The 27,772-nt window shown below is 42.6% G+C and overlaps 2 protein-coding genes across 2 annotated transcripts in view; one reads left to right on the top strand and one right to left on the bottom strand.

Annotated features, from left to right (window-relative positions):
* Positions 1-1,569: 1,569 nt before the first annotated feature.
* On the top strand, positions 1,570-21,029 carry STMP1 (short transmembrane mitochondrial protein 1; the record flags this gene model as incomplete). The annotated part of the gene is made up of 5 exons (XM_082694136.1): positions 1,570-1,582; positions 2,532-2,710; positions 4,045-4,290; positions 19,092-19,145; positions 20,132-21,029. 5 exons carry the CDS (start codon positions 1,570-1,572, stop codon positions 20,204-20,206), a joined length of 567 nt encoding a protein of 188 aa, XP_082550262.1. The 3' UTR covers positions 20,207-21,029.
* Positions 21,030-21,444: 415 nt separating this feature from the next.
* Positions 21,445-27,772, bottom strand: part of SLC13A4 (solute carrier family 13 member 4) — a 44,726-nt gene continuing 38,398 nt past the window's right edge. The window contains exon 16 of the mRNA XM_082693283.1: positions 21,445-27,663. Within this exon, the coding sequence (XP_082549409.1) occupies positions 27,526-27,663 (138 nt within the window). The 3' untranslated portion in view covers positions 21,445-27,525. The remainder of the gene's footprint in view (positions 27,664-27,772) is intronic.

The following is a 27,772-nucleotide window of genomic DNA, read 5'->3' as shown; positions in this document are numbered from 1 at the left end:
AAAATTGTGTATGGCTTCAATCATACATATAATCAATATAATAAACATGCAGATGCCTTATCTCATATACTTAATTTGATCAAATCTTTAAATTAACCATCTTTGCTCCAGAATTTTTTTTTTAAGGAACTCTGCCCTGGTAGGTACAGTTGGGGCTGCTGGGAACTCCCTGATCCCATGCCCCCTACTTCCCTCCCAAAGATAACCTTTGTCAAGAATTCATTGTTGAATCTGCCGTTCATGTTTTATGCCTCCACTACATATGTGTGTATTCACAGGCATTAAAAAGGGGTGTTTTACAGGTTTTTTTTGTTTTTTAAGTTTTTAATTCCTGTGGACAAAGCATATTAGTTTCAGGGGTACAATATAGTACAATATAGTGATTGAGCCCTTCCATATGTCACATGATGCTCATCCCATGTGCACTCCTTAATCCCCATCATTCATTTCACCTATCCCTTGTTTTACAGGTTGTTAATCTTTATAGGTATGTTGTCATATTATGGAACAACGTGCAGTGTGCTTTTTTTGATTTAACATTGTGTTTTTAACAATTCCGCATACTCATTTAGTATAAATACTGAATGGTAGTTACTGCATTTTACAAATACCCTATTTTATGCATTCTATTGTTGGTGGGCTGACATACATTTAAATTTCCAGTATTTTGGGGGCGCCTGGGTGGCTCAGTGGGTTAAAGCCTCTGCCTTCGGCTCAGGTCATGATCCCAGGGTCCTGGGATCGAGCCCTGCATCGGGCTGTCCGCTCCGCGGATAGCCTGCTTCCTCCTTTCTGGCTTACATAACTATAAATGGAAACCCTGGAGATTAAGAGTTTTAAGTTTCACCAGGCATTGCAATATTTTTCTCAGTGATTCCTCCAACTTACTCCTATCCGTGGGGTGAGAGCACCTGTTTGTTCATATCATTAATAACAGTTCCAACTGTCAATTCCCCCAATGACTTAATATTTTTAGAGCAGTTTTAAGTTTACAACAAAATTGAGAGGCAGGTTCAGAGATTTCCCATATACCTGTTGTTCCCACACACCCATAGCCTCCCGCCCCCATTATCAGTACCACTCACCAAAATGGTATGTTTTTACCATAGATGATCCTACATTGACACATCATATAATTGCCTGAAGCCCTGGGGTTCACTCTTGGTGTGTATTCTTTGGGTTTGGACAAATCTATGACATATATCCATCACTGTAATATACAGAGTATTGTCACTGCCTAAATCTTACCTTCTGCACGCTGCCTGTTCATTTCTCCATTCCTGCTCACCCACTACCCTTATAACCAATTATCTTTTTATTGTCTCCATAGATTTGCCTTTTCCAGAATTTCATGGACTTGGAATTGTACATTACGTGGGCTTTTCAGATAAACATCTTTCATTCAGTAATATGCATTTAAGCTTCCTCCAATCTTTTCATGGCTTGATAGCATTTTCTTTCTTTCTTTTTTTTTTTTTTTAATTAAGCAATGATTTATAGTCTGTTGTCTGGATGTACCACAGTTTGTTTTTTTAAAGATTTTATTTATTTATTTGAGACACTGAGAGCATGAGGGGAGAAGGTAAGAGGGAGCAGCAGACTCCACATAGAGCTGGGGCCCTGATGTGGGACTCCAACCGAGGACTCTGGAATCTTGACCTGAGCCAAAGGCAGTTGCCCAACCAGCTGAGCCACCTAGGCGCCCCTGTACCACAGTTTTTTAATCCGCTTACCTATTAGAGGGCATCTTGGTTGTTTGCATTGATTGAAGTTCAGATCTCTTGGGATTTAGACCAGTAAGAAAGGGAATGAAGTCAGAAGGGAGCTCACAGCTTATAAGAATATGGAACAGCTGAGAGATTGGAGATTTGGCTAAGGTCAAAAAATTGGTGGGGTGCCTGGGTGGCTCAGTGAGTTAAGCCTCTGCCTTCAGCTCAGGTCATGATCTCAGGCTCCTGGGATGGAGCCCTGAGTCGGGCTCTGCTCAGCGGGGAGCCTGCTTCCCCCACTCTCTCTCTGCCTGCCTCTCTGCCTACTTGTGATCTCTGTCAAATAAATAAATAAATTCTTTTAAAAAATTGATAAAATAGGAAATAAGATTTGAGGATATAATACTTCAAAGGTGGAGCAGGTCGAGTAGATGACCAAGTGCAGGTTAAGAACATGGCGGTGGATTGCTGAAGTGGTGTGAGGTTGAAGGTCCCTGGAGGTAAGAATTCTGGAAAATACAAGTGTATGTGGCCTTGGAAGCCACCCGTGATTGTGATAGCTTGGCAAGCCTGAAACTAAGGCTGTTAGATGCCAAAGCCTTTGGTGAATGAGGAGGGGGCCACCTGGGAAGTCAGTAAATGAAGGCATCGTGAAGGGATAAAGGGAAGGCATTATCTTGGAAGTGTTTTCATCAGAGGACATTTAATAATCTCAAAGTAGCAAAAAGAATTCTTCCCTTTCCCCCCTCTCCTTGTGGTTATTTGGGGGTATAAGAGAGAGAACCTTTGAAAAGACCTTAGAGGAAATGTTTTCCCTTTCAGGATTCATCTGTGAGAAGGGGCTAAGGTTTTATGCAAGGAACCTCAATAAATCCTGTGTTCAGAGGCTGCGCCAAGCACTTGCTGGCAGTGAGGATAGAGTCATGAATGGAATGAAATTCTCATCTTTGTGTAGCTCACAGTATGGTGTCTTGCAAGTCAAAATGTTTCAGAGGCCACCGGTTGTAGCATCACTTGGGAGCTAGGTAGCAATGCGTGATGTCAGGCCCCCACTCAAGATTTCAAGGGGATTTGAATGCACATTAAAGTTTGAGGAGCACTGGTCAAGATTTGACTGAGTCTCATTTTAATCTAGGAATGTCAGAAAGTAAAGTGTGTTACAGCCATCTACCAGCATCTCCTCCTCCTTGCCAGTCACTTTAGTTCCAAGAGAGCTCTCTTCTCTGGTTATAATTGATGAGAGAGCGCTTGACACTAACTTGCTCAATCAGCATTCCTTTCCCAGGTATTGAACATGGTAGGGAAAGTGATCCAGTTTTCCTATCATTAGATCATTTAATGAGTAAACTCTAGTGAGTGACAATGGTCATATTCTGGAAGGCAGAAAAAACAAAAGGCAAAATGAGAGAACAATGAAGCAGATATATGGAGAAAAGCAGAGATGGAGAGAAAATGCTGCTTAGTTCTGGATACCTTTCCTATTCCCCATCATTGTCCTCTGTATCTCCATAACATACTCCCATATAGTTTACACCTATATGATTTGGTTGTTACAGTTTGGGACCAGAGTTCCACTTAATATAACAGATAAGGGTGAACTCAGAAGGCTGAGAAGAAGGAAAAAGGTCTTGCTTTGGAAGTGTGTGTGTTAATGGAGATCGTTGAATGATTTGAAGACCAGGAGCGGGAGGTGGCCCATAGTATGAGAGGGTAGCTCTGTGTGGAGACAGGATGAGGAAAGGTCTTCTAGAACTCACTGTCCACCCCAGACATGTGACGAGCATTTTTTGATTCCTCATGTTGTCTCATTTGATTCACACAGCAGGTCATCGGGGAGCTGGAATCAGCCCCATTTGCAGAGAAGGAATGCGAGCCTGAGAGAGGTTAAGCAGCCAGGAATGAATTGGACACGGCTGTGCCAGTTTCCAAAACCGTCTAGCTTAACCACTTAAGCCCCTAACCTCTACTGAAAGTGCTCACTGCAGGTTACATGACACACCCGTGGCACTTTGGAAACCCACAGCTCTCCCCGCCCACAGATTTCTGCGTGGGGTCTGGGTAGATTATGTTGCAAAAGCGCCACGGAGGATTCCCCTTTGCACGTAGGCATGGGATCCACTACTTCTGCAGTCCTTCTAGGTGACCGAGTCCTAAGCCTGGCTATGCATCAGAATCGTTGGGGTGCTGGGAGTAATCTAGATCCCGGGCCCGACCCAGGTTTACAGTAGCGGGACTTGGGAACTGGCACGTCCTAGAATCCGAACCATCAAACCTGTACGTCCAGGCCTGCCTGGGACTTGAGGTTTCTCCCAGCCCCGCGGGCCTTCTCTCCTAGTCGGCCAGCCCAGGAGGTAATTCCGGGGCTCTCCGCCAGGGGGCGCGAGGGCGCCGCGCGCGGCTTTGGGCGAGGCGAGGCGAGGCGAGGCTAGGAGCGGCGGGAGGCGCGGGCGGGGTCGGGCGTGACCCGGAAGCCCACGGCGGGTTCCGCCCCCTCGCTCGGGGAGAGGCAGGCTCGGACCGGCCCACCGAGCTGCAGCCGCCCTTCGCGTCTCTCCTCGCCGACGCCATGCTGCAGTTCCTGGTCAGTGCAGTTGCCCTGGAGTGGCGGGGTCGGGGGGAGTGGTGGGGGTTGGTTCGGGGCCCGGCCGGCCTGGGTCCGGGTTTCGGGGGGTCTGGGCGTACGTCCGGGTCCGCGCGGCGCCCGCTCGTCGCCTGTCCGGGGTGGGGGGGCGCGGGGTTGTGTGTGTGCGGGGCCCAAGCCCCTTTGCCCGTCCTTGTGGAGTCGTCCGAGTCCCTCAGGCGTGGAGGTGTCGGCGGGCATTTTCGCAGCCACTGCGGTGCCGTCCCGGCGGGCACTGTGGGACGCCCGAGTTAAAGCTGTGGGGGCCGCAGAAGACCAGGAGGCGCCCCTCCCGTGCCCTCCCGCCCGCACACCCCATCCCGGCCTCGGAGCCCCGCCGGAAGGTTTTCTGGAAACGTGGGAGGGCCGGCCGCGGACTCCTCACGAGGCGGAAGCACGGGGTCCGAGCTGGGGCTTGCGGAGCGCTCGCCGGGCCCTGTCTAGCGTCCAGACTTTGAGGGTGGCGGGCGGCCGGCGCGAGTCGGACCCTGGTGTGCGCGGAAGTCCCGCAGGGGGCTCATTCTGGGGGGGGAAAGTGTTAGTTTGAGTAAAGAAACTCGATCGCACGGCTGTTGATTGCGGGTAAAAGCTGCCTTTGTGGCGCCGCGCGTTTCCGGCGGCCGGCCGAGCGTCGCCGCGCCAGAGTCGGCCTCGCCAGCGTTCGAGGCTTCCCAACTCGGTGCGGCCTCCCTCCGGTTCGGTGAGGGGCGCGCCACCGTGCCAGGTTACCTCCCCGGTTATCCTCCACACTGAGTGCTCTGGGGAGGAGACGCTTTCCCCAATGTCAACGTTCTTTATCGAAGAGAATTTTTTCTAAAGTGCCCCCCCCCCGTCTTCTTTGAGGTGGTCATTGATTTTTTTTTAAATCCTCAGAGGGAAAGAGGTATCCTTGGCTCACATCGCCCAAGTAAGACGGGGCTGTTCCTTTGCCTCGGGAAGTTTTCCCAGTGTCCTAACTAGGTGTTAGCTTAGGAGTCAGTAGGAATCATTACTGTCTTTTTGTTGGAGGAGACAGTGTCAGCCTCAGAGAGTGAGATGATAGCGTTGAGCCTAGTATAGCTGTAGCGCATTGACAGACTGGGAGGGCATTGATTATTATTATTATTTGTTTTGTAAATCTTTTTTTAAGATTTTATTTATTCGATAGAGAGTGGCAGAGGGACAGAGCATAAGCAGGGGGAGAGGGCGAAGCAGACTCTTCCGTGAGCGGGAAGCCCTTTGAGGGGCTGGTTCCCAGGACCCTCTCTGATCATGACCTGAGCGGTGGGCGGACACAGCCGTCTGAGCCACCCAGGCGCCCCTGATAATTACTTTGTAAGTGCTTTTGCGGAGTGAATTTACCTGGTTTTGGAATAAACTTTTGCTATGTGTAAATATGCGTGTACCTGATTCGAGAATTCAGAGTCCTCAGCATTGAAGGCGAAAGGCTGCAGCCATGCATTAAATTCCTAGCTCAGAAGTCGCTGGAACAGGGATGTTCTCGTGTCCTCTTGTTCCCCCATCTCCTCATCACCTCTGTTGGAAGAAGCAGGATAGTATGACTTCTCACCTTGGTTCCACCTCTGTCGAATGATTCACTAATTCTGTGAACTTGAGCATGTCTTTCTCTTGCTTTTAGCCATTTGATTTATAAAACAGCGAGTTGAAGCAGGTGATTCCTGAGTTGTCCTCGAGCTTTTAGCCTGTGCCCAGCTGTCTTGTCCTAGTGCTTAAGAGGTCAGATGTCTGGGTTCCAAGCCCAGCTCCATCATTGGCAAGCTGTGGGAACTCGGGGAGGTCCCTTGAATTCACTCTGCTTCAGTTTCCACAAATGAAAATGGGAACCTACCTCATGGTTTTGTTGTGAGGAGTAAAAATGAATTACTACATGAAGGTGCTTTAGAGAACTTAGTAAGGACTCAGGTAAAATTCAGTTTCTCTTTTACAAGATACCAGCTGAACTCTGATACGGTTTCTTCTCAAATTGGAGGTTCCTTTGCCCTTAGGAAAGTAGGCGATGGCGACGGGACAAGTTTTGAAAGGGATGAAATTATTACAACTGAAGCCACAGTCATCCCGCGTTTTGAAACTGTCCAGGTTGCTTCCTATATTTGTCACTTCCTGGAACTCTATTCCAAACTACCGCAGCCGAATGGGCTGCTTATCTTCTTCTTCATTGTTCATTAAAATATTCGCCCATCGTTCCTGTCCCAGAAACCTGTTCTGTGGTCCTGCTGCCCTTCGCTTTTACTACAGTGGCTTCTTTAAGGTTTCACTCCAGGTTTTGTAAGGAAACTTGGGAAGCTTTTCAGGGCAGCCTGACAGGACAGGCACCGCTGGGAGCTCAGTATCCGCTGTCTGTCGGACTGTTACTGGCATTGGCTGTTGCTGGTCACTTTCTGAGGTGGCAGCTCTTGGTGCCCTTTATCACGACCTCCTTAATCCCTCCCTTGGCTTTTGGATCCTCCATCTCCATATTTTCTGACATTCTTTAACATTACAACACATACGGATTTATCTTCACAGAAGAACCCGTGAAGGTGACTGGCTCTGGTGCTGGCCCCTCCAAGGGCTGAGAGGATCAGTATCTTGGTGCAGCAGCTGGGAAGGGGCCCTATCTAATCTCGCCTGTTTGTGCTGGCTGCTTTTCCCTTTTTTTGGTTACTAGGTGTTCCTCAGGGCTCAGTCCTTCACTCTTCACTCTTTTCTTCAAACCCACCCTCAGGGAGTGTGTTTCTTGTCATGCTGCCACCTTCTCCTCTTTGCTGCTTCCAAAACTACCTTCCATCCCATTTCTCTGAGTTCCAGTTGGCGGTCATCAGCTGTCTGCTGAACATCTCTCGTCATCCCCTCTATCTCAGATGCAGCACCTCTGGACCCATTACCTCCTCGTTCCCCACCCTGCAATGCATGCCTCACACCTAACTTCTCTGTTCTCCCATCCTGGCTTTCTCAAATTTGAAATACTGACATAATCCTTGATTTATTTCTCCTTCATTCTCCATATCATTTAGCTGCTATGCCTAGCACATATATTTGCCTGTGTATTCTTTTTTTTTTTTTTTTTTAAAGATTTCATTCATTTATTTGACAGACAGAAATCACAAGTAGGCAGAGAAGCAGGCAGAGAGAGAGAGAGGAGGAAGCAGGCCCCCTGCTGAGCAGAGAGCCCAATGTGGGGCTCGATCCCAGGACCCTGGAATCATGACCTGAGCCGAAGGCTGAGGCCTTAACCCACTGTGTATAACCCACTGTGTATAACCCAGGCGCCCTCCCTGTGTATTCTTGAGCAAGTTACTTTTCTGCTCTCTGCCTCAGTTTCCCCAACAGAAATTGGGCAATAATAGTATCTGCTTATAAGGCTATGAAATTCATTCATGAAAAAGAGAATACTGCCTTGCACACAGCTCTCAGTAAATGTTAGCTATTGTTTTAAGCCATTGGGTCTTCTCTACTCACCTTATGAGAGTTCCATCTTTATGTTCCTGCTGCCTGGTTTGTAGAGTAGGTGTCTTTCACTCCACTGTGGCACTAACTACACCAGCCTTGCTGGGGTACAAATGTGGGTTTTGAGTTGGAAGAGTTGTTTTAGGTTCTCTACTTCTGCTAAGATGCTGACGTGTCAGTTTCTACTACTAAGGGGGCATCCGGTTTATGTTTCATCACCTCCCATTGAAATTGGTGCTCTAGTTCCTCAGATGATCTATATCATTTTTGGTCAGTGTCTCCCTAACTAGTTCTTGGTATTAAAGAGTAGTTCTTTTTTTTTTTAATAGTTTGCATTTTTTAAAGATTTTATTTATTTATTTGACAGAAATCACAAGTAGACGGAGAGGCAGGCAGAGAGAGCGAGAGGGAAGCAGGCTCCCTGCTGAGCAGAGAGCCCGATGCGGGACTCGATCCCAGGACCCTGAGATCATGACCTGAGCCGAAGGTAGTGGCTTAACCCACTGAACCACCCAGGCGCCCCTTAAAGAGCAGTTCTAATCCGCATAACAACCCTGTACATATTTGAAGAGCATCTTGGTACCTCTCTCAACCCCCCTGACCCCCATTATTCTGTTCTTCAGATGAAACATTTCTGATTTTTCCATCTATTCTTTATGGTTTCAGGTTTATTCCAGTTAGCCTTCTTTCCCCCGAATATTATAGTTTTTCGGTTCTCCCCCACTGTTCTTATTGAAACATGGCACTCCTGTTCCAGTCTGATCAGCCATAGAAAAGTAAGGCTGTCTTCTCTAGTTCTGTGTTTCCCTTGATACTTTTGGTGTTCTGTTCAGTCTTGCAGCTGCCAGAGTAATCATTTAGTAGTAATTGTCTAATTCACATGCTCAGAAACTGTCAGTGGTCTTTATGTCCCTGCACATCAGGTAGTAACCACTTGCACTTGATTTTCAAGATTTGCTCATCTGACTCCATTTTCCCTTACTACTGCCCTTCAACATATCTCCTCTGTTTTAGACTGACCAGGCTATCTTACCAACCTGGACCACCAGTGGACCTTCCTGCCTTCAGACCTTCCCATCTGGTTTTCCCTTTGTCCTCTGTTTTTTTTTTTTTTTTGGTCTCCCCAACTACTCTCAACTCCCATGTTTTCTCAGGAGCTTTTCTTTTCATAAAGAAAGTTTGTGGATCACTTATGATCCACCTACCTGTTAATTTACGTCTTAAATGTCTTTTATCATTATTTTATTGTCCTCTCAGTAATAGCCTTTTTTTTTTTTTTTTTTTTTTAGTATTTCCAGGTGCTTTTTAGTTGTTGTGAGTGGCATCCTTTTTTTTTTTTAAAAGATTTTACTTATGTATTTGGCATGTAGAGATCAAAAGTAGGCAGAGAGGGAGGCAGTGAGAAAGGAGGAAGCAGGCTCTCTGCTGAGCAGAGAGCCCGATGTGGGGCTTGATCCCAGGACCCTGGGATCATGACCTGAGCCGAAGGCAGAGGCTTTAACCCATTGAGCCACCCAGGTGTCCTGTGAGTGGCATCCTTTTTAAAATTAGATTTTCAAATTTGTTGCTGATGTATGGAAATGCTAAGTTTGGTGTACTGATTTTTGTATCTAGCAATCTTACCTATCTTTTAGCTCTCATAGTTTGTAGATTGACTTGGAAGTGAATGACTGACAAGGTGCCTGGCTGGCTCAGTGGGTAGAACATGCAACTCTTGATCTCTGGGTTGTGAATTTGAGCCTTATGTTGGGCATAGAGCTTAGTTAAAATAGTTTTTTAATTAAAAAAAAAAGTTGGGGCGCCTGGGTGGCTCAGTGGGTTAAAGCCTCTGTCTTCAGCTCAGGTCATGATCCCAGGGTCCTGGGATCGAGCCCCACATCAGGCTCTCTGCTTAGCGGGGAGTCTGCTTCTCCCTCTCTCTCTCTTTGCCTGCCTCTCTGCCTACTTGTGATCTCTCTCTCTCTCTGTCAAATAAATAAATAAAAAATCTTTAAAAAAAAAAAAAAAAGTTGGGCACCTGGCTGGCTCAGTTAGAGGAGTGTGTGGCTGTTGATCTTGGGGGCCATGAGTTTGAGTTCCACATGGAGTATAGAGATTAAATAAGTAAGACTTTTGGAGCACCTGGGTGGCTCAGGGGGTTAAAGCCTCTGTCTTCAGCTCAGGTCATGATCCTAAGGTCCTGGGATCGAGCCCCACATCAGGGTCTCTGCTCAGCAGGGAGCCTGCTTCCTCCTCTCTCTAACTGCCTCTCTGCCTACTTGTAATCTCTGTCTGTCAAAGAAATAAATAAAATCTTAAAAAAAAAAAGTCTTTTAAAAAAATAAGACTTTTATTTTTTAAAAAAGATTTTATTTATTTGACACACAGAGATCACAAGTAGGCAGAGAGGGGGGGGATGCAGGCTCCCTGCTGAGCGGAGAGCCCGATGCAGGATTCGATCCCAGGACCAGAGGTCATGAGCCGAAGGTAGTCAGTCGCTGAAGGCAGTTGCGTAACGACTGAGCCACCCAGGCGCCCCTAGGTTAAATAAGTAAGACTTTTAAAAAAATTTTAAAAAAGGAAGTAAATCAATGAATGCAATACTGTGAAGGCAGTCATATTTCTGGTGAAGGCAAAAATGACAGTTGTGTGTTCTTTTCCAATTCTTGTCTTTCTCGAGTTAGGACTTCAATAGGAGAGTGGATATCCTAGTTTTTTCTAGGAAATGCTTCTCAGGTTTTTGTATGATGTTTGTGTTTCTGGTATTTCCTAATATTAAGGGAATTCTCTTCTATTTCTTTCTTTTTTTTTTTTAAGATTTTATTTATTTATTGGTCTCACAGAGAGACAGATTGAGCACACAAGCAGGGGGAGCGGCAGGCTTCTGCTAAGCAAGGAGTCTGATCAATGTAGGACTCGATCCTAGGACCCTGGGATTATGAACTGAGCCAAAGGCAGTCGGTTAACATACTGAGCCACCCAGGCATCCCCTCTCTTCTGTTTCTAGTATAAGAGTTTTTGTTGTGATTGACTGTTGAATTTTGTCATGCTATTTCCCCCTCTGATGATAAATGATTTTTCTCCTTTAATATGTTCATACAGATTATGTTCAATTTCTAACATGATGACCTTGAACTATGCGGCCCATTCAGACCATCATTTGGAGATGTGCTGCTGTGTTTTGTTCCCTGCGCCTCCACTTGTTTTAGTCTTACCTTTCTAGAATAGATCATAAATTCCAGGGGAAGAAGCAACATGGCTTATGCTTAGATTTCCTAAGCACATGGCACTTAGCTAATACTGTGTGATTGATTTAATTAGATATTCCTTCTTTACTTGATTACTACTCTTAGATATTCATAAGATACTTGAATGTTTGAATCAGCTTCTTTGAGAACAGGCAGACCGGTTCTACCTGATTGACCTCTTTCCAAAGTGTTAGATCTATCTTTTTCATGAATGTCCCTATTTAATTTACTGGCTCAATTGAAGAATTAACAGCCTCCTCCTTTGACTATCTAAGGAAAATTATTGAATATAAAACCGGCCTTATATTTTAAAAATGCACATCTCTGTGGTGGTAGTAGAAGAGATACAGGTTATATCCTCAGCAGGTTTTTGTTTTAATGTGTAGAATATGGGTTTTATTATTACTTGAAGCAGATGTTAAACACAGTTTCTTTGCAACAAGTCTGAAACGTTTAAAGACTAAAGATGAATTTTTTTCTTGCCTCCTTGGAATGAGCAGTCTTCAGATAGTTTCTGTAGGTCTCTCGATTTAAATGGAGAAATAAAACTATCAATTTATTTTTTTATTAATGTTAGATAATGTATACTTCTGGTTTTCTTGTCATTGTGTAGCTTTTCTCACCTGAGACCATACAACATTTTTAGGTATCCTGTTGAATGCTAGTTGTAACTATATTTGCTAAATAAAATGAGATTACTTTTATTTTTTATTTTTAATGGGATTATTTTTAGATTTCTTAAGCCTTTGTCAGTGAATATGAGATGGTTCAGATTCTTTGTCATAACTTGGGTTTGGGTGTGTACTCATTGAAAATGTAATTTGATGAGTCTTTCAGAATTGTTAGGTAGTATTCAGTTGGGGTTATTGCCAGGATCCATCCCTGGGTAAAAATTATAGCTTTATTTACTAAATGACAGAAGTAACTTTTTGATTGGGGAAGAGATTAAGCAACAAATGATGAGAAGAGTCAGATTGCTCTGGAGTTAGCTTTCTTATTTTTAAGACTTGGTGCTTCTTTATGTTGATACAGTGTTGAGATTAACTTGCTTATGTGTCCTTATATAAAAAAGAGTTGATTTTTTGTGGTTTTCATATACAAAGCCAACTGTTTATCTCAGTGGTCCTCATTTTTTTCAGTCCAACATTTTCATTCTTTTTAAACATTTGTCCAGTCTGGAAACCTTGAAGTTGTCTGTGATTTCCACTTTTATCCCATATAGCTGATATTTTACCAAATATTAATGGTTTTTTAAAAAAAATTTTTTTTTAATTTTTTTTTTTTTTTTAGATTTTATTTATTTATTTGACAGAGAGAAATCACAAGTAGATGGAGAGGCAGGCAGAGAGAGAGAGAGGGAAGCAGGCTCCCTGCCGAGCAGAGAGCCCGATGCGGGACTCGATCCCAGGACGCTGAGATCATGACCTGAGCCGAAGGCAGCGGTTCAACCCACTGAGCCACCCAGGCTCCCTAAAAAATATTTTTTAAAGATTTTATTCTTTTATTCACGAGAGACCTGGAGATAGGCAGAGGGAGAAGCAGGCTCCTCAAGGAGCAGGGAGCCCGATGCGGGACTTGATGCCAGGACTCTGCAATCAGGACCCAAGCTGAAGGCAGATGCTTAACCGACTGAGCCAAACAGGCGCCCCAAAATATTTTTAAGATACAATATTCGTCATACAACTCACCCATTTGTAGTGTAGAATTCCCTGGTTTCTTACATATTCATAGAGTTGTGCAACCATCACCACTATAATTTTTTTTTTTTTTAAAGATTTTATTTATTTACTTGAGAGAGAGACAGTGAGAGAGAGCATGAACGAGGAGAAGGTCAGAGAGAGAAGCAGACTCCCCATGGAGCTGGGAGTCCGATGCGGGACTCGATCCTGGGACTCCAGGATCATGACCTGAGCCGAAGGCAGTCGTCCAACCAATTGAGCCACCCAGGCGTCCCACCACTATAATTTTATATCCAATATTTCATTGGCCCCCAAAGAAACCCCATAACCATTAGCATTCGTTTTTCATTCTCCTCTTCCCCAGTTTTGGACAACCACTAATTTATTGTGTGTCTTTATGGATTTACCTATTCTGGACATTTCCTTTAAGTGGAGTCATGTAACATGTGGTCTCTTCCGACTGCTTTTCACTCAGAACAGTGTTACCAAAGTTCATCCATGTTATAGCACAAATTAGTACTTTCATGGCTGAATAATATTAAATTGTATGGATATACCACATTTTATTAATCCATTCACCAGCTTATAGGCATTTAGGTTGTTTCCACCTTTTGGCTATTATGGATAATCTTGTGAACATTTGTGTACAAGTTTTTGTGTGGATGTATGTTTTAGTTCTCTTGAGTATACACCCTACAGTAAGATTGCTGCATCATATGGTAACTGTACGCTTAACTTTGAGAGATTGCCAGACCACTTTCCAGAGTGTCTCTATGATTTTATATTCCCATCAGCAGTGGATGAAGGTTCCATTTTCTCCACTTCCTTTTCAACACTTTTTGACTGAAGTCATCCCTAGTGGGTGTAATATAGCACCTCACTGTGGTTTTGCTTTGCATTTCCTTAATAACTAGTGATATTGAGCATCTTTTCATGTGCCCATGGGCTATGTATATCTTATTTGGAGAACTATCTGGGGCGCCTGGGTGGCTCAGTTGGTTGGGCCACTGCCTTCAGCTGAGGTCATGATCTTGGGGTCCTAGGATTGAGTCCCACTTTGGGCTCCTGCTTCTCCCTCTCTGGTTCCCTTGTTTGTGCGCTCTATCAAATAAATAAAAATAAAATCTTAAAAAAAAGAAATGTCTATCAGATCCTTTGCTCAGGGGTGCCTGGGTGGTTTAGTCAATTGAGTGTCTGCCTTTGGCTTGGGTCATTAACTCAGGGTCCTGGGATCAAGCCCTGCATCTGGCTCTCTGCTCAGTGGTGAATCTGCTTCCCCGTCTCCCTCCCACTCTGTGATCTCTCTGGCTCTCTCTCTCTCTAAGATAAATAAAGAAAATCTTAAAAAAAAAAATCCTTTGCTCAGTTTTAAATTGGGTTGTCGTTTTATTGTTAGGTCATAAGGATTCTTATATTCTGGATACAAGTCCTTTATCAATACGTGATTTGAAAATATTTAATTCTATTCTATTGGGTTGTTTTTTCATTTTCTGGATGGTATTCTTTAAAACATAAATATTTTTAATTTTGATGAAGTCCAATGTGTCTTTTTTTGGTCACTTGTGCTTTTGATGCCATATTTAAGAAACTGTTGCCTAATGCAAAGTCATGAGATTTACTACTTTGTGCTCTTACAAGAGATTTATAGTTCTAGCTTTTACATTTAGGTTTTTTTTTTTTAAGATTTTATTTATTGATTTGACAGAGATCATAAGTAGGCAGAGAGGCAGGCAGAGAGAGAGGAAGAAGCAGGCTCCCTGCTGAGCGGAGAGTCTGATGATGTGGGGCTCTATCCCATGACCCTGGGATCATGACCTGAGCCAGAGGCAGAGGTTTTAACCCACTGAGCCACCCAGGAGCCTCTACATTTAGGTCTTGACCCATTTGGAGTTAGTTTTTGTTTATGATGTGAGATAGGGGTCCATATTCACTCTTTGGCTTGTGGATATCCAGTTGTCCTAGCATCATTTCTTGAAAAGACTATTCTTTTTCCATTGAATGTATCAGCACCCTTGTTAAAATCACTTGACCAGGGCTACCTGGGTGGCTCAGTTGGCCTGTTGACCCACCCAGGTCATGATCTCCGGGTGATGAGATCGAGCCCCATGTCCACCTCTGAGTTTGGTGGGGAGTCTGCTTGGGATTCTCTCTCCCTTTGCCCTTCCCTTTTCTTCCCTTACACACTCTCTCTCAAATAAATAAATCTTTAAAAAAAAAATTATTTGACCATGAATGTAAAGGTTGGTTCCTGGACTCTCCATTCTATATCATTGGTCATCATTGATTTTTATTTTAATTGTTATTTTATTTTTTAAATTTATTTTTATTCCAGTATAGTTGACACACAGTGTTATATTAGTTTCAGGTGTACAATGTAGTGATTCAGCAATTCTGTATATTACTCCGTGCTCACCTATTTCACCCATTTCCCCACCCATCTTCTTTCTGGTACCCATCAGTTCTCTATAGTTAAGAGCCTGTTTGGGGGATTATCACTGACTTAAGAAGAAAAGCAATTTAGTGATGATGTTTGCTCTCTGTCCCCTATGCTACCACACTAATCTGGGCCTTCCGGATCTGTACTTACTAACTGTTCAGCCTTTTTTGAGTACAGTTGCTAGGTGAATACTTCCAAAGCAGTGCTTTTATCGTGTTGTTGCTGGTAAATAGTAGCCATTGGCTTGATATCAAGGTTACATGGGAACTAAACTACTTTGCCTGTTTTGAGGTCCCTGAGCCAGCCCTATCCAGGGCTCCATACTTGTTTCTCTGCATTTCTAAATTCAAGTCCTCTCCTAATCAGTCCTATTTCTTTTAGTCATCACCTCCACATTCATACCTTATGCCTTGATTCTCCACGTTCAGTTCCCTTCTCAGTTTAAATTTTTTTATACTTACTCAGCATAGTTAGAGGCTTTAATAAATTTGGGTACATTGATCTCTTTCAGATATGGTTTCTTAGAAGAATCACTTCTGTTTCATTCATGTGACTTCATGCATGACCCATTTCTGGTTCTTCCTGCATCTGTTATATTCAGGGTCCTGTACTGGCTGCTGCCTCATATAACTATTTTATGTATCTATAGCTTTTTTCCTATACTTTCCTGTACACTGAAATATGTAGGTACTGTTTTAGAATCCCTTCACAGGGCTGAATATGAATTTATTTTTAGTATATAAGGGTCTTCAGTCTTCTAATCAAAACCTTTGGGGGCCAGATGTATTTGAGAGATTTTTTAAAAGATTTTATAAAGGTTTACGCTGCATATACTTATTATTTAACTGATAGCACTCTGGGATAGCACTCTTTAATGACATACATTAAAATATTTACTGTTACACATATTCTCCAGTGGGATGTAGGGCAGGATCCTTTGTTTAAAGATTGCTTTTTCTGTAGCAAAAAGTGAATATTCACACTGAAATGTGATAGACTATAAATAGTATCATACAGGTTCTGGTCAGGTGTGATTTTGCTGCCAGTTGGATTATAGTGAAACAGTTTGAATAGAGTTTTGCTTTTCAGAAGTGTGGATAACGGATTGAAGAACCTCACCGATTTTACCTGTACGGTACCTGTATGGTGTAAATGTAGAGCTGGAAAATTCTGTCTCTTACGTGCGCTGCCCTGACCCAGTCTAGACTTGCCTCCTGTGTCTCTTAGCTGCAGCCTCTTCCCTCCATCCATTTGTTCTCAACCACTTTGCTCAGGTCACTCCTGTGTCCCTACACTTGTGATGTCTTACCATTTATTGTCCGCAGTGTGCGTGTGAGAAGTAGCCACATATTCTTAAAGTCTCAAAATGATTGCAGAAGGAATGCGATAGTCATTCGTTTAGTCAGTGACTGCTGGGGAAATCATTGCCTTTTCTCTACACTGCCTTCCCTGCAGGGCCTACTGTGGGGGGGGGGGGGTCAGTGAGTTGGAGGGGGCACCGTGGAGGATTACAGCTATCTGGATGGACGCCTGATGCAGCGTCCAGGTCTTGGCCTGGAAGAAGTTAAGCAATCTGGGCCTGCAGGGACGTTGCAAACTCATTCAAGGCCTTCTATAATCTGGCTTCAGTCTAACTTGTCAGACTAATGAGTCACCATTCCTCAGATTTATGTTTTATGTTTTTTATTAGATTAAGATGTTTTCTCTGGTAAACTTGCCTGGTGAGCATCCCATGGATAACATATAAATGGTTTTCTGGCTTCATGCATTTCCCTCAACATTTCACTTAATATGTGACATTTCTCTTATGTTGTGTATTTAATTTTACAATATCCCAGTGGTAGATCTGGCAGTGTTCTGAAACTGGAATTGGATACCACTTGTCTAGAGGCCCGTAGTTTTTGTTTTGTTTGTGTTTTAAAATAACTTCTATTTTCTCATGTGCTAGTGAAATTGCCAAAGTGAAGCCACATTAGATACGCCATATTTTTATGTTGAGACACACGTGGTTAAGAACCAGGAATCCTAGAATGTTGGAGCTTGAAGGAACATTGTTTTTGTTGTTGTTTGTTTTTAAAGATTTTACTTATTTATGAAAAGAGATCACAGGTAGGCAGAGAGGCAGGCGGGGGGGGGGGGGGGAGCCGGCTCCCTGCCTAGCAGAGAGCCCAGTGTGGGGCTTGATCCCAGGACCCTGAGATCATGACCTGAGCTGAAGGCAGAGGCTTCACCCACTGAGCCACCCAGGTGCCCCAAGAACACTGTTAGTATAATGTTTTATAGAACAGGAAACTCAAATCAGCTACAGCTACCCAGCTAGGTAGTGAGTAGTAGAATCAGAACTCTGTTTTTCTTGAGAATTTACACCTTTCTGTTTTTTCTGCTTTGTGTTAGAGCTAAAATTCTCGGTTGATCACCCCCCCCCCCCCCCGCAGTTCTTAGAAGTAAATTTAATACTCTTTCGGATTTGGAAAACTGTCTACCTGGTTTCAACCCACAGGAGTAAAAATATCATTTTGCTTCTTGGTGCCACCTTGGTAAAACTATTACTTGAGAGAATGTGCCTAATTAATCAAATTATTAGAAATGGACTCTGATTAGAGAATGGATAGCTGCTTTTATGTTCCTAACATCAACTAACAACCAATTTAAATTGTGCTTTTGGTATTTAAAGCTCAGGAAGGCTTTCCCTATATGTTTCCCTATATGTATCTCTGACTTGAAGAGAAGGTTCGACCATATTACGTAGAACTGACAGTGTTAAGTGCCACGTTTTTCTGTTAAGCTCTGCTACTTATTGAATAGGAGAAATACTGATTAGAGAAAATGATAAAAAAAAAAAAAGATGCCAGTTTGAATTTATGAAATTAGAAATTAGGCGTCCTGTTGGAGATTCTTAATTATTGGAGGAAAAAACCCCAGGGAGTTATGGAACATTAGAACTCAAAGTTTAATGAGCTTTGGTTTGTTTGTGGTAAATTGAGTGCTTTAAATTTTCATGAAACAGTTTTTAAAAGTTCAGGAAAATAGTCGCCCAATGGCATAAGCATTTATAGTTCTCTGAAAATCATGCCTTTCTCTCCTCACTGAGTAAGAGCTGGTTAGGGAATCTTTGTCCCCCACAGGTCTTAAGTGCTCTGCCCATCAGGTTACACCCACGGCAGAGTGCTAACCAAATGCTGTCTCAGTTGTATGTCAGAGTTTCCCATGCTTTTCTGTTATGATACATTTTCATTTTTGAATGAGAATCTAATTTAGGTCTGTGTTCCTTTGTTATGAATGACCCTGAAAAAGTCACTTCACTACCCTAGGCCTCAGATATGAAGAGAGTAACTGTGAAAATGTCTCCATTGTCCAAGATAATAGAGCTTAGCTGAGTATTTTTTTTTAATCGGATATTTTTTATTTGATGTAGTAAGTGACAATACTTATAACCAAAAAAGAAAGAGAAAACAAATTACTTTTAACTACAAAATCATCAATATGGCTTGGGTTTCTGGAGCTGACAGTTAAGTATTTATGGAGGTTGTGAGGGGACAGGGAGAATCTAGGGTAGATTTGTTTAGTGCTGCCATTTATTCTCACTTTTGTATGCTCTTTAACCTTTAGGGAGAGTATTCCTATATTTATTTTACAAAAGAATACTGAATCTCATACTGTCTAGCCCTAGACTGGAAACTGTTTTTTTTTTTAAGATTTTATCCATTTATTGGCAGAGAGACGCAGTGAGAGAGGGAACACAAGCAGGGACAGTGGGAGAGGGAGAAGCAGGCATCCCACTGAGCAGGGATGCGGAGCTTGATCCTTGGACCCTGCGAGCATGAGTTGAGCTGAAGGCAGATGCTAAACGACTGAGCCACCTAGGCGCCCCTGGAAACTGGGGTCTTGAACTGTCAGTCGCCACTTCAAGACTACTGTCTGTATAGTTTGGCTTGGTATCAGATGGCACAGAACTTGGGATCCAGTATAACTCTTCCTGTTCTATTCTTTCAGCTTGGATTTACTCTTGGCAACGTGGTTGGAATGTATCTGGCTCAGAACTATGACGTAAGTGACTGTATCCATGTCCTCCCCGATTCCATGTCACAAATTCATATTGACTTGTCTTTGTTAGAGTCAGATATACCCTCCATTGTAAATGAAGTCCATAGATTGAGGAAAATGTCCTGAACTTTGTAGAAAGATTTTCCGTTGTTAGAAAAATACACCTCACAGAAGCATCTGTCCTCCATATCACCACAAGAGGGCAAAATTCCATCAGTTTAAGATGTTCTTGTGATCCTGAGCTGTTTGTTAGCCCAGAGCAATTAATTACTAAGTTAGAGTCTTCTTACAGTTCTATGGAGAATTATGTGATAAATGGGAATTTAAAGACCAATTGGATAATCTTTTTAGCTCCTGCTACATGGTAATATTGGTAATAATGACTGAGAATTTTAGTGGCAGATCTTTACAATGCAGCTCAGTTAAGGAGGTCAGAGTTTTGTGAAGTGGAGAGTTATATTAGCTTCATTTTATAGACAGGAAGTTGAAAAACAGGTGAAAAAACTGCCCATGAATGGGGATTCTGGAAAGGTTGTTGTAAAGAAAGGGAAAGGAAGGAAGAGGCGGGAAGAGGGAAGGAAGGGAAACATGATAATAACTTTAGATTTTTTTGTTGTGAAGCTTTTAATGTGGCAAAAGAAATTCTTTATCAACCTTCACTTGAGTTATATGGTTTTCTAGGAAGGAGCTTTATTTATATGTACGGCTTCTACTTGGTACTGGATTGAGGTGCTAAGTGAGTATATAAAGTAGAAGTAGAAGTAGAAAAGTAGAAGTCAGAATATCGCTTCCAGGGAGGGAGCATACATTACTTAACAACTCCTGAGATCCTCCTTATACGGTTAGGAGGCCAAGAAATTCTATTTAGCCGGTCACTTTCAGAAGAAAATAAAGACTTGTACAACAACCCTTTATTGTTGGACGAAGAAAAGTAAAAGACTATTGATTAGGTAGATGCAAAATTACAATAACCTTTTTTCTTTTTAAAGATACCAAACCTGGCTAAAAAACTAGAAGAAATAAAAAAGGACTTGGATGCCAAGAAGAAACCCCCTAGCTCATGAGGCGGACTCCAGCACTGCCTTCTGGATATACCGATTCTGCTGTTCTTGAGGGCCTCCTTACCATCTGAACCAAAAGTTTTTGTTTTAAATTCCAGCCTCAATAATTTTCCTGTTAGATCCTGCATTGCCTGAGAGCACAGATGGGGCCACAAGTTAAGAACCACCCTTTTCCAGCTTCCTCACATGTCCCTTCCTCCTTCCAGCCACTTGAGACGGCCTAAGACTGGAATTATGGTGCTAGATTAGTAAATGTGACCTTTAATTACTAGTCTCTCCTTTATTCTTTGGAATTTCTACTCTTTTCTAAAGAAAAATTGATGAGTTTTGTATAGCTGGTCAGACATAAATAATGCTGATTTCACAGTTTAGCAATTATAATGGGTGTTTAAACATTTGGTACTAAATTATGTTGTTTTAAGGTCATTAAAATTAAAGCCAAGAAGCCAGTCACTCCTGAATTTTCCACTTATTTTATGCTGTTGTTAGGCAGCTCCATAATTGCTAATTTAATCAGTAAATCAATTTATTACTCATTAACTAAGAAACTATACTCTGAGAACTCTGTCAGGAACTAGGGAGTTTAAAAATATGTAAAGTAATGGCCTTTATCCTCTGTAGAATTCATAGTCTAGTATGCATGTTTTCCTTAATTGTGTCTTTGATTTGGCTCTTTTCCCTCAAAAGAATCCTACTTATCTTAGGGGGTTTACAGGTGCATTTGACGTTACATGACAGATAAATGACAAGTTGTAAAGGAAATTTTATGCCTCTTCACATTAAAAATGTATTTACAATATATCTTTATAGTGATTCTCATAAGAAACTTTGAGAGTTTTTTTGTTTGTTTCCTGCGATCAGAAATCACCATTGTATGTTGACCCATAGCTAGGGACATCTCTTAAGTCCCTCATTCAGCAGGAAGAAGCTAGTGAAAATGAGACCTTCACCCAGTTGCCAAAGATTTGTTATTGTCAGTCTGTCAGGGTAGAACACAGAGGCCACTTTTAGGCCATGGGCTTGAGCAATAGAAACCTGAGCAAGGCAAAGGGGCCCACAGTGACCACTGAGCTGATGCAAACAGGCTCATTAAGCCATAGGCCTTACCTGACCAATGGGCTACTTAAAACCAGTCACGGTCCCTACGATTGCCATAAAGGGAGAATTCCATAGTCCCTTACTTTGCCCCGTGACTAGTCCCTCACCACCACTTCTTGGTAGATAGTGTCTTCTTTGCTGTCCTGCCCATTGCTCCCTTGCAATATATTCAGTAAACTTCTACTGCTTTGAAAAGAACGAAGGAAAGAAAGAAAATCACCATTGTAATCTGTCAAATATATAATTAGTCCATTTTTTAAAATTAAATGTTTGTATACATCACTTTTCCCATGGGTCAGGATACAGAAGTGATTCAGAACAAAGGGCCTGTCATACTCCTGACCTTCAGTTCCTAGTTCTTCTTCCTGGAGGCAAGCACTGTCAGTAGTTTCCTGTATACTTTGAGAAGGATTATGTGCCTAAACAAATACATGCATGTAAGGGGGTTTTTACACAAATCTGAAATTGCACTGAGTTCACCCCTTGCCCTTTTTCCCCTCCTCCTTAATGGAGATCATTCCATATCAGTATGTACGGGCCAAGAAACCTCTCTCCCTTTTTTGGCTACATGAGATTCTATTGAATGGATATACCATAACTTATTTAATCTGTTACTGATGAATGTTAGATTTCCTGTCTTCTGCTGTTACAGTGATAACGTTTAACCTAAAGTTAAACATATCTGTGCAGGGTATAGCTGTAAGCTAAACCCTAGAAGTGTAATCTGCACAAACTGTAGATAAAGTCTCATTTGATTGTGTGTTTTGTTTTAGGGACTTGTCGGGAAGCTCACTGATAATGCCATTTCTGAAGACATTTTAGCAGATATCAGTAAACTGGAAGAGTAATTTAGAGACACCTTATTTCAGACAGTGATGACATTAGTACTGTGTGATTCTAAAACAGAGGGGTTTTGCTGCTCTTTGGAAACAGGGTTCTCGTACATGGGTGTAGGTTTTATCTCTGGAAGCTTGTCCTGGTGTGTGATACAGATTAGCAGCGTGTTATGGTTTGGCTTCACCCTAGAAGGGAGAGCATGGGCAAGGCGCTTGTTTTTCTGACACTGTTGTATTCTCTAATATGTGGACGCAATATCTACCTCCTATGGCTCACACCAGAAACAGGTGAGATAATGTATGTGATATGTTGCACAGTGCTCTGCAAATTGCCCAATAAATAATAGATATTGGTCCAAACATGCTGCTTTTGGTCAGAATACTTTTATTTTTCTGCAGTCACTTTTGGAACCAGTTTATGAACCATGCAAAATTTGTCATCCTGTGGTCACTCTCTTGGTTGCTGTTGAAAATCTCGAGTGTCTACCTTGATCATACCTCCTGGCTCACAAGATTTTATCTTGGATGAGGAAGTTGTCAGCAGAATGAACGACAGCCTTGAAGGATAAAGTTTTACCACCTTTGAGTGTATTGAAAATGCTGCAAGTTTAGAAAGGTGCTTCCAAACAGATTCCTTGTCACAGTTACGGTAGCATGATTGCTCTTATGTGTCTCCAGAGTGGCTTTTTTAGGGATGAAGGTAACTTAGGTATTAGGAAATGAGGTGTCCCTATATTATATCTAATCTCATTTGGATGTAAGGCTTCCTCAAGAGTGATGGTCTCTTTCCCTGGCTACTAGGCTCCTTTCCACCAGTGGAGCCATCCAGCAGCTTCGTTCTTGCTCTCGCCTTCATGTGAACTGCGACACCGTGAATACAGGCTGCCTTAGTGTTCGCTCTTCAGGAAAATTCTGGTTTTAGGTTGCAGCAACAAAAAGGGGCTCAGAGTTCTCAGACGAGATTATCCTCACTGAGACAGAGGAGGAGCTCAGAACCATCACGCATTGTAGGGTGTAGTTGAAACTCTGTAACACGGGGGCGGGTTGCAGTGATTGTGACTGTGTCACTAAGAGTTGTGTTCCCTGGGGGTTTTGTTGGGACTTTTGGCTCACAAGTCACTGGAGGGATGGGAAGAATCACCTCAAGATATACTCTTCTTCTCCTTTTAAAATTATTTGAAAACTCCTGCTGATGTGATTTAAGAAAACTTTTGACCATACCTGATCATAAGAGGAAGTTTACCGACATGTACAAAATAAGACTTTAGGATTGATGTTGGGAACTTCATAAACACAGTGAACTTGAAAAGTTTATCCTTAAACCACCATCCTCCCAAAGAAAGGGAGAGAAAAACCCAAACAGCTGCATTTAAAATCACCAAAAGGGGCTATATTTTAGGACTTGAAGTTACCAGTTGATGCCTTTAGACATTTCTTTTGATTTGGTGTTTTATGCAATTAAGCAGTGACCTGATTTATAGGAACAATTCCTTTTTTTCTAACCCATTTACTCAATTTTCATTTGCAGGACTGTAAAAGTTATGATGTGTATTTTTTCTAGTTGTCTTGCATACAGGTTCGTAGAGCATATGTACACGTATATATAGTTTTCATTTCCACTAAGCATTTCACTCCCTAGATGCTCTGCTGGTATTTGTTTTTCCACTGAGGTCTCTTGCCTTTTTAGTACTTCTTCTGTTACTCCCCCGGCAGGAACACCACAGACCTTACTGGAGCAAATGAGGCTTTTCTTAACTTCCCATCTTGGACTTTGCACACAGCATTTCCATTCCTTAGTCATGAATGAGTCCTTTTTTCCCTAGTGACTGTTCGGGCCTTGTGGACAGCAACAGGGTGGTGAAAGGAACATAAGTGTCACAGTCTTAATAGGGGGGATTGTGACACTTAGATATTCATGTTTACTCTATACCTTTTCTAAATCTCCGTGCATCATAATTTAGTCAAGTCCATTTTTTTTTTTGCAAGGCACTGGGCAATGGCACAACAGTAGGGCTTCATGGAAAGTGAACAGGGTGGGGCATTGCAAAACCTCAGTCGTGAGTCTGCTTGGATCACTGCCCGTGTGGCAAGGCCTTATGAAAGGGGCAGTGTGGTGGTGTCATTCCTGCATTTATGGTTGTACCAGCATTGGGACAAGGAGTCACCATGGAAATAGCTGGGCAGTTGTGCTTTGAATTCATTTAGTGATGGCAGCAGCAGGATCAGTAATCTGTGTACTTGGGTCGTCTCGGGCCTTTGTGTGCCAATGGTTTGAACATTTTGCTATACAGTTACTCTGTTTAAATGTTCTCTTTTTTTTTTTAAGATTTTTAGAAAACGGACAGAGTAAGCACGAGCAGGAGATAGGGGCAGAGGGAAAGGGAAGAGGCAGACTCCTTGCTGTAGGGAGTCTGACCTGGGGCTTGATCCCAGGATCCTGGGATCATGACGTGAGCCAAAGGTAGATGCTTAACTAACTGAGCCACCCAAGCACCTCTAGATGTACTTTTTCAAACATGGTCCCTTAGTGTGAGGCCAGTGATGTTATTTGGTATTCAACTGGAAAAAAAAAAAACAAAAACAAAACAAAACAAAAAAACAGATTGATTCTGAGATTGCTGAGGGAAAACTAGCTAGCTTTTATTAACTAAAAGATGGTTCATGAGTCTTTGCCATGTAAATCCCATTATAAAAGATTGTACCATGTACTTCATGGGTGACTTTACAGGAATTTCAAAGGCAATTTTCAAAGGCAATAAGCAAGTTTGATATATAATTGACTTGACAGTAAGGTGCAACTATACTTAATGTCTTTGTTTCTCAGTCATCTATAAAATTGAGCTGGTATAAGATGATCATTACTGCTTTCCACTCATAGTGTGATATTAGAAGACAAAAATCAAATTAGAATATATTTGCAAGAGACATAAGTCTACTAATACTAAAGAGAACGCTTAGTTTTTGTCCACCAGTGGAGTGGTTTTAGATGACAAGGAGTTGTTAGTCATCTCTGACATCTCCTGTCACGGGACGGAGCAGGCTTGGCTACCCTGCGCTCTGGCTTTGGGCAGGACGAATGTTGCTCTTGAGAATATTCAGTAGAGACGACTGAAATAAATGCCATTTCTAAACCAAGGGCACTAGCTCCTTGGAGAATGTGGCCACAGCCGCCCAGGGAAGTTATGCTCCTTTCACTGTAGGACTGAGTGAGGTTTTCAAATGCTGAACAGTGGCCAGGAGTTCTAAGTCACCTCTTCTTTCTCTTTTTAAAAATTTATTCTCCCAGAATCTTATTATTTGTACCTTTGTCTTAATGTCACTAGAGGCTTGGTGTCTAAGTTCTGCAGTGGATTAGACAGTTGAAAATTTGGCAGCCGTAACAATACGAGAACACCCTAACTCTCTGAACATTTTATAGCAAAATGCCTGCTGTAGAGATGCTGACTTTATCAAAGCAGCTATAGTGTACATAACACCAGTATTTTATTTGGGCTCAGTAGGTCTTTTTAAGGAGTCAGATAATGTGGCTTCATCCAATGGGGTGAAGCAGTAATATTCTTGGTTACATCTGGCCAGTTGTGCTGTGGTGAGAGCATGTGAGTGTTGGCTGGCACGAAAATTTTAGAATTCATAGATAACTTGATAAACTAAGGAGGTGACTTTATTGATAAGTTACTGTATGGGAAAACTGCTATCAATAGTAACTTAAAATCAGTTAAAAGAATGGAGTAATGGTGGGGTTATTCCTTTTCCAAAAAGACTGATTTAGCAAGGAACTGGTGGTAGAAATCGGAAATATGTATTGCCTACAAACCAGGGGATGTTGGGAGCTGTATCCAGTCGTATAGCAAGGACATTTATAATGGAGAAAATGGCATGGTTTTTAGGAAGAAGCAGGAGGTCTTGATTTCCAGAGTGATTTCTCATGGGCATCATTTATTGAGTAGTTAGTTCACTATATTGTATAAGTTGCTGGAGACTTTAAGGAACATAAGACATCTTCTCTCTCCTCAAGGGGCTCACTGACTTGTAGAAAGTGACAGATGGGTTTGGAACTTTCTGTACTTGTCTTCTCAGGAACAAACTCCTTATATCCAGAAGAAAGCTAGTCAGTCATTAATAGTACTGTGGTCTTAATGATAGTTTTGGCCTCATTAGTAAGACAGCTGTGAGTTTTTACTCCCTCCCAACTGACCCAATGCAGTGGTATTGAGGATTAGTGGTAAGTGATGAGAGAGACAAGTATCCCCTGCTATCCAGAAGTAGAGCATTCCTATGAAACCTTTTGTAAGCTGAAATGATATTGATCAAAGAAGCAGTTACCATTCATTTATGTAGAAAAATATTTGAGCATTCACAGACCCAAAAAAAAAAAAACCGCTCTTAGGTTCCTCTAATACCTTTGGACACTTTCTAGTGGGTGCACAAAATAAAGCACAGATATTCACAGCTTTGGCAGCTGAATGCTGAGATGCTGGGTGTAGGTTCCCAGGAGGGAGCACGGTAGCCCCACTCCAGCCGCTCAGGTTGTGCACTGCTCCTCTGAGGGCTCACTGCAAAACCAGTGCTGAACGCTACTTGGACATTTCTCATAAACCCAAAAATCCTCTTCAGATTTCTTCCAGTTAGTGAAAACAGGTACTAATGTAAGTCTTTTGTGAAAGTGAAGTGGTACAACTGGAACTTTTGACAAGTGGGGGATACCTGTACTAATATCAGTGTGCCTTCTTCCCCTTTGACCAAGAGAACCCTGCTCACCCCTTTCTAAAGGAGAACACTATTTCTTTATGGGAATTTGGTGCCAAAGGTAGAGAGAAGCCATCGAAGGGAGATGCTTAAGTAATGTTAAAAGAGTACTGAATGCCACAAAGAGGACTTACCAAGATTGCCTTTTTGTGGTGAGAGCTTAGGATAGAAACACTGAAGGGAAAATTCTGAGGGGAGATTGTCCTCCAAAAGAGGAGATGTAACTGGTTTCATTATTAGTGCATAAGGAGGATGATTTGGATTTCCCCTCAATTCCTAAAAAGGGATTAAGATATTAAGAATAAACCTAGTGAGGCTAGTTTGTGAGGCTTAGCCTCTGAGGGGTAACTAAGGTTTTCTTCTCTTCTGGTCTTTAGAAAGAATTGGAGAGCTCAAGATACAGGAAGTGAGCAAGACCACAGGTTTTCCTGAACTAGGGTGCTAAGGAAGGAGAGCAGAGCAGAAGGCACTAACATCCAGGCATGTGTTTCGGTTGTCGGAGGCTTGCTGCACTTCACTTGAGGTGGCAGATGGCAGAATCCTCTGGTGTCGTTTGTGTGCTCCTGGTGGCTTTCTTGGCCTCTTGGTCAGATTCTGGTAGGTGCTGGCAGCTCCTTCAGTTGGACCGTTTGCCCACCTGTGTTAGGCCTGATCAGTGATGTTACTGACCTTCGCCCAGGCAGGAAAAGTGTCCAAGTGGAAGAGGCTGACTCCCCATGTGTTGATGGCCACCATGACGATCACCAGGCCAATGACATTGACCCCCAGGCCAGCTTTCACCTGTAGGACACAAACCAGCCAGCCCACTGTAGTCACTGAGCAGGTAGTAGCCCAGACCCCCCAGTGCTCCTTAGCAGTGCCCCCCACCCAAGCCTTGGCCCTGATCTGT

The sequence above is a fragment of the Mustela nivalis genome, assembly GCF_964662115.1.
Source record: "Mustela nivalis genome assembly, chromosome: 12".
In the NCBI taxonomy this organism is placed as follows: domain Eukaryota; kingdom Metazoa; phylum Chordata; class Mammalia; order Carnivora; family Mustelidae; genus Mustela; species Mustela nivalis.
The sequence above is the reverse complement of the archived record's forward strand: the minus strand, read 5'-3'. Positions and strand labels throughout refer to the sequence as shown.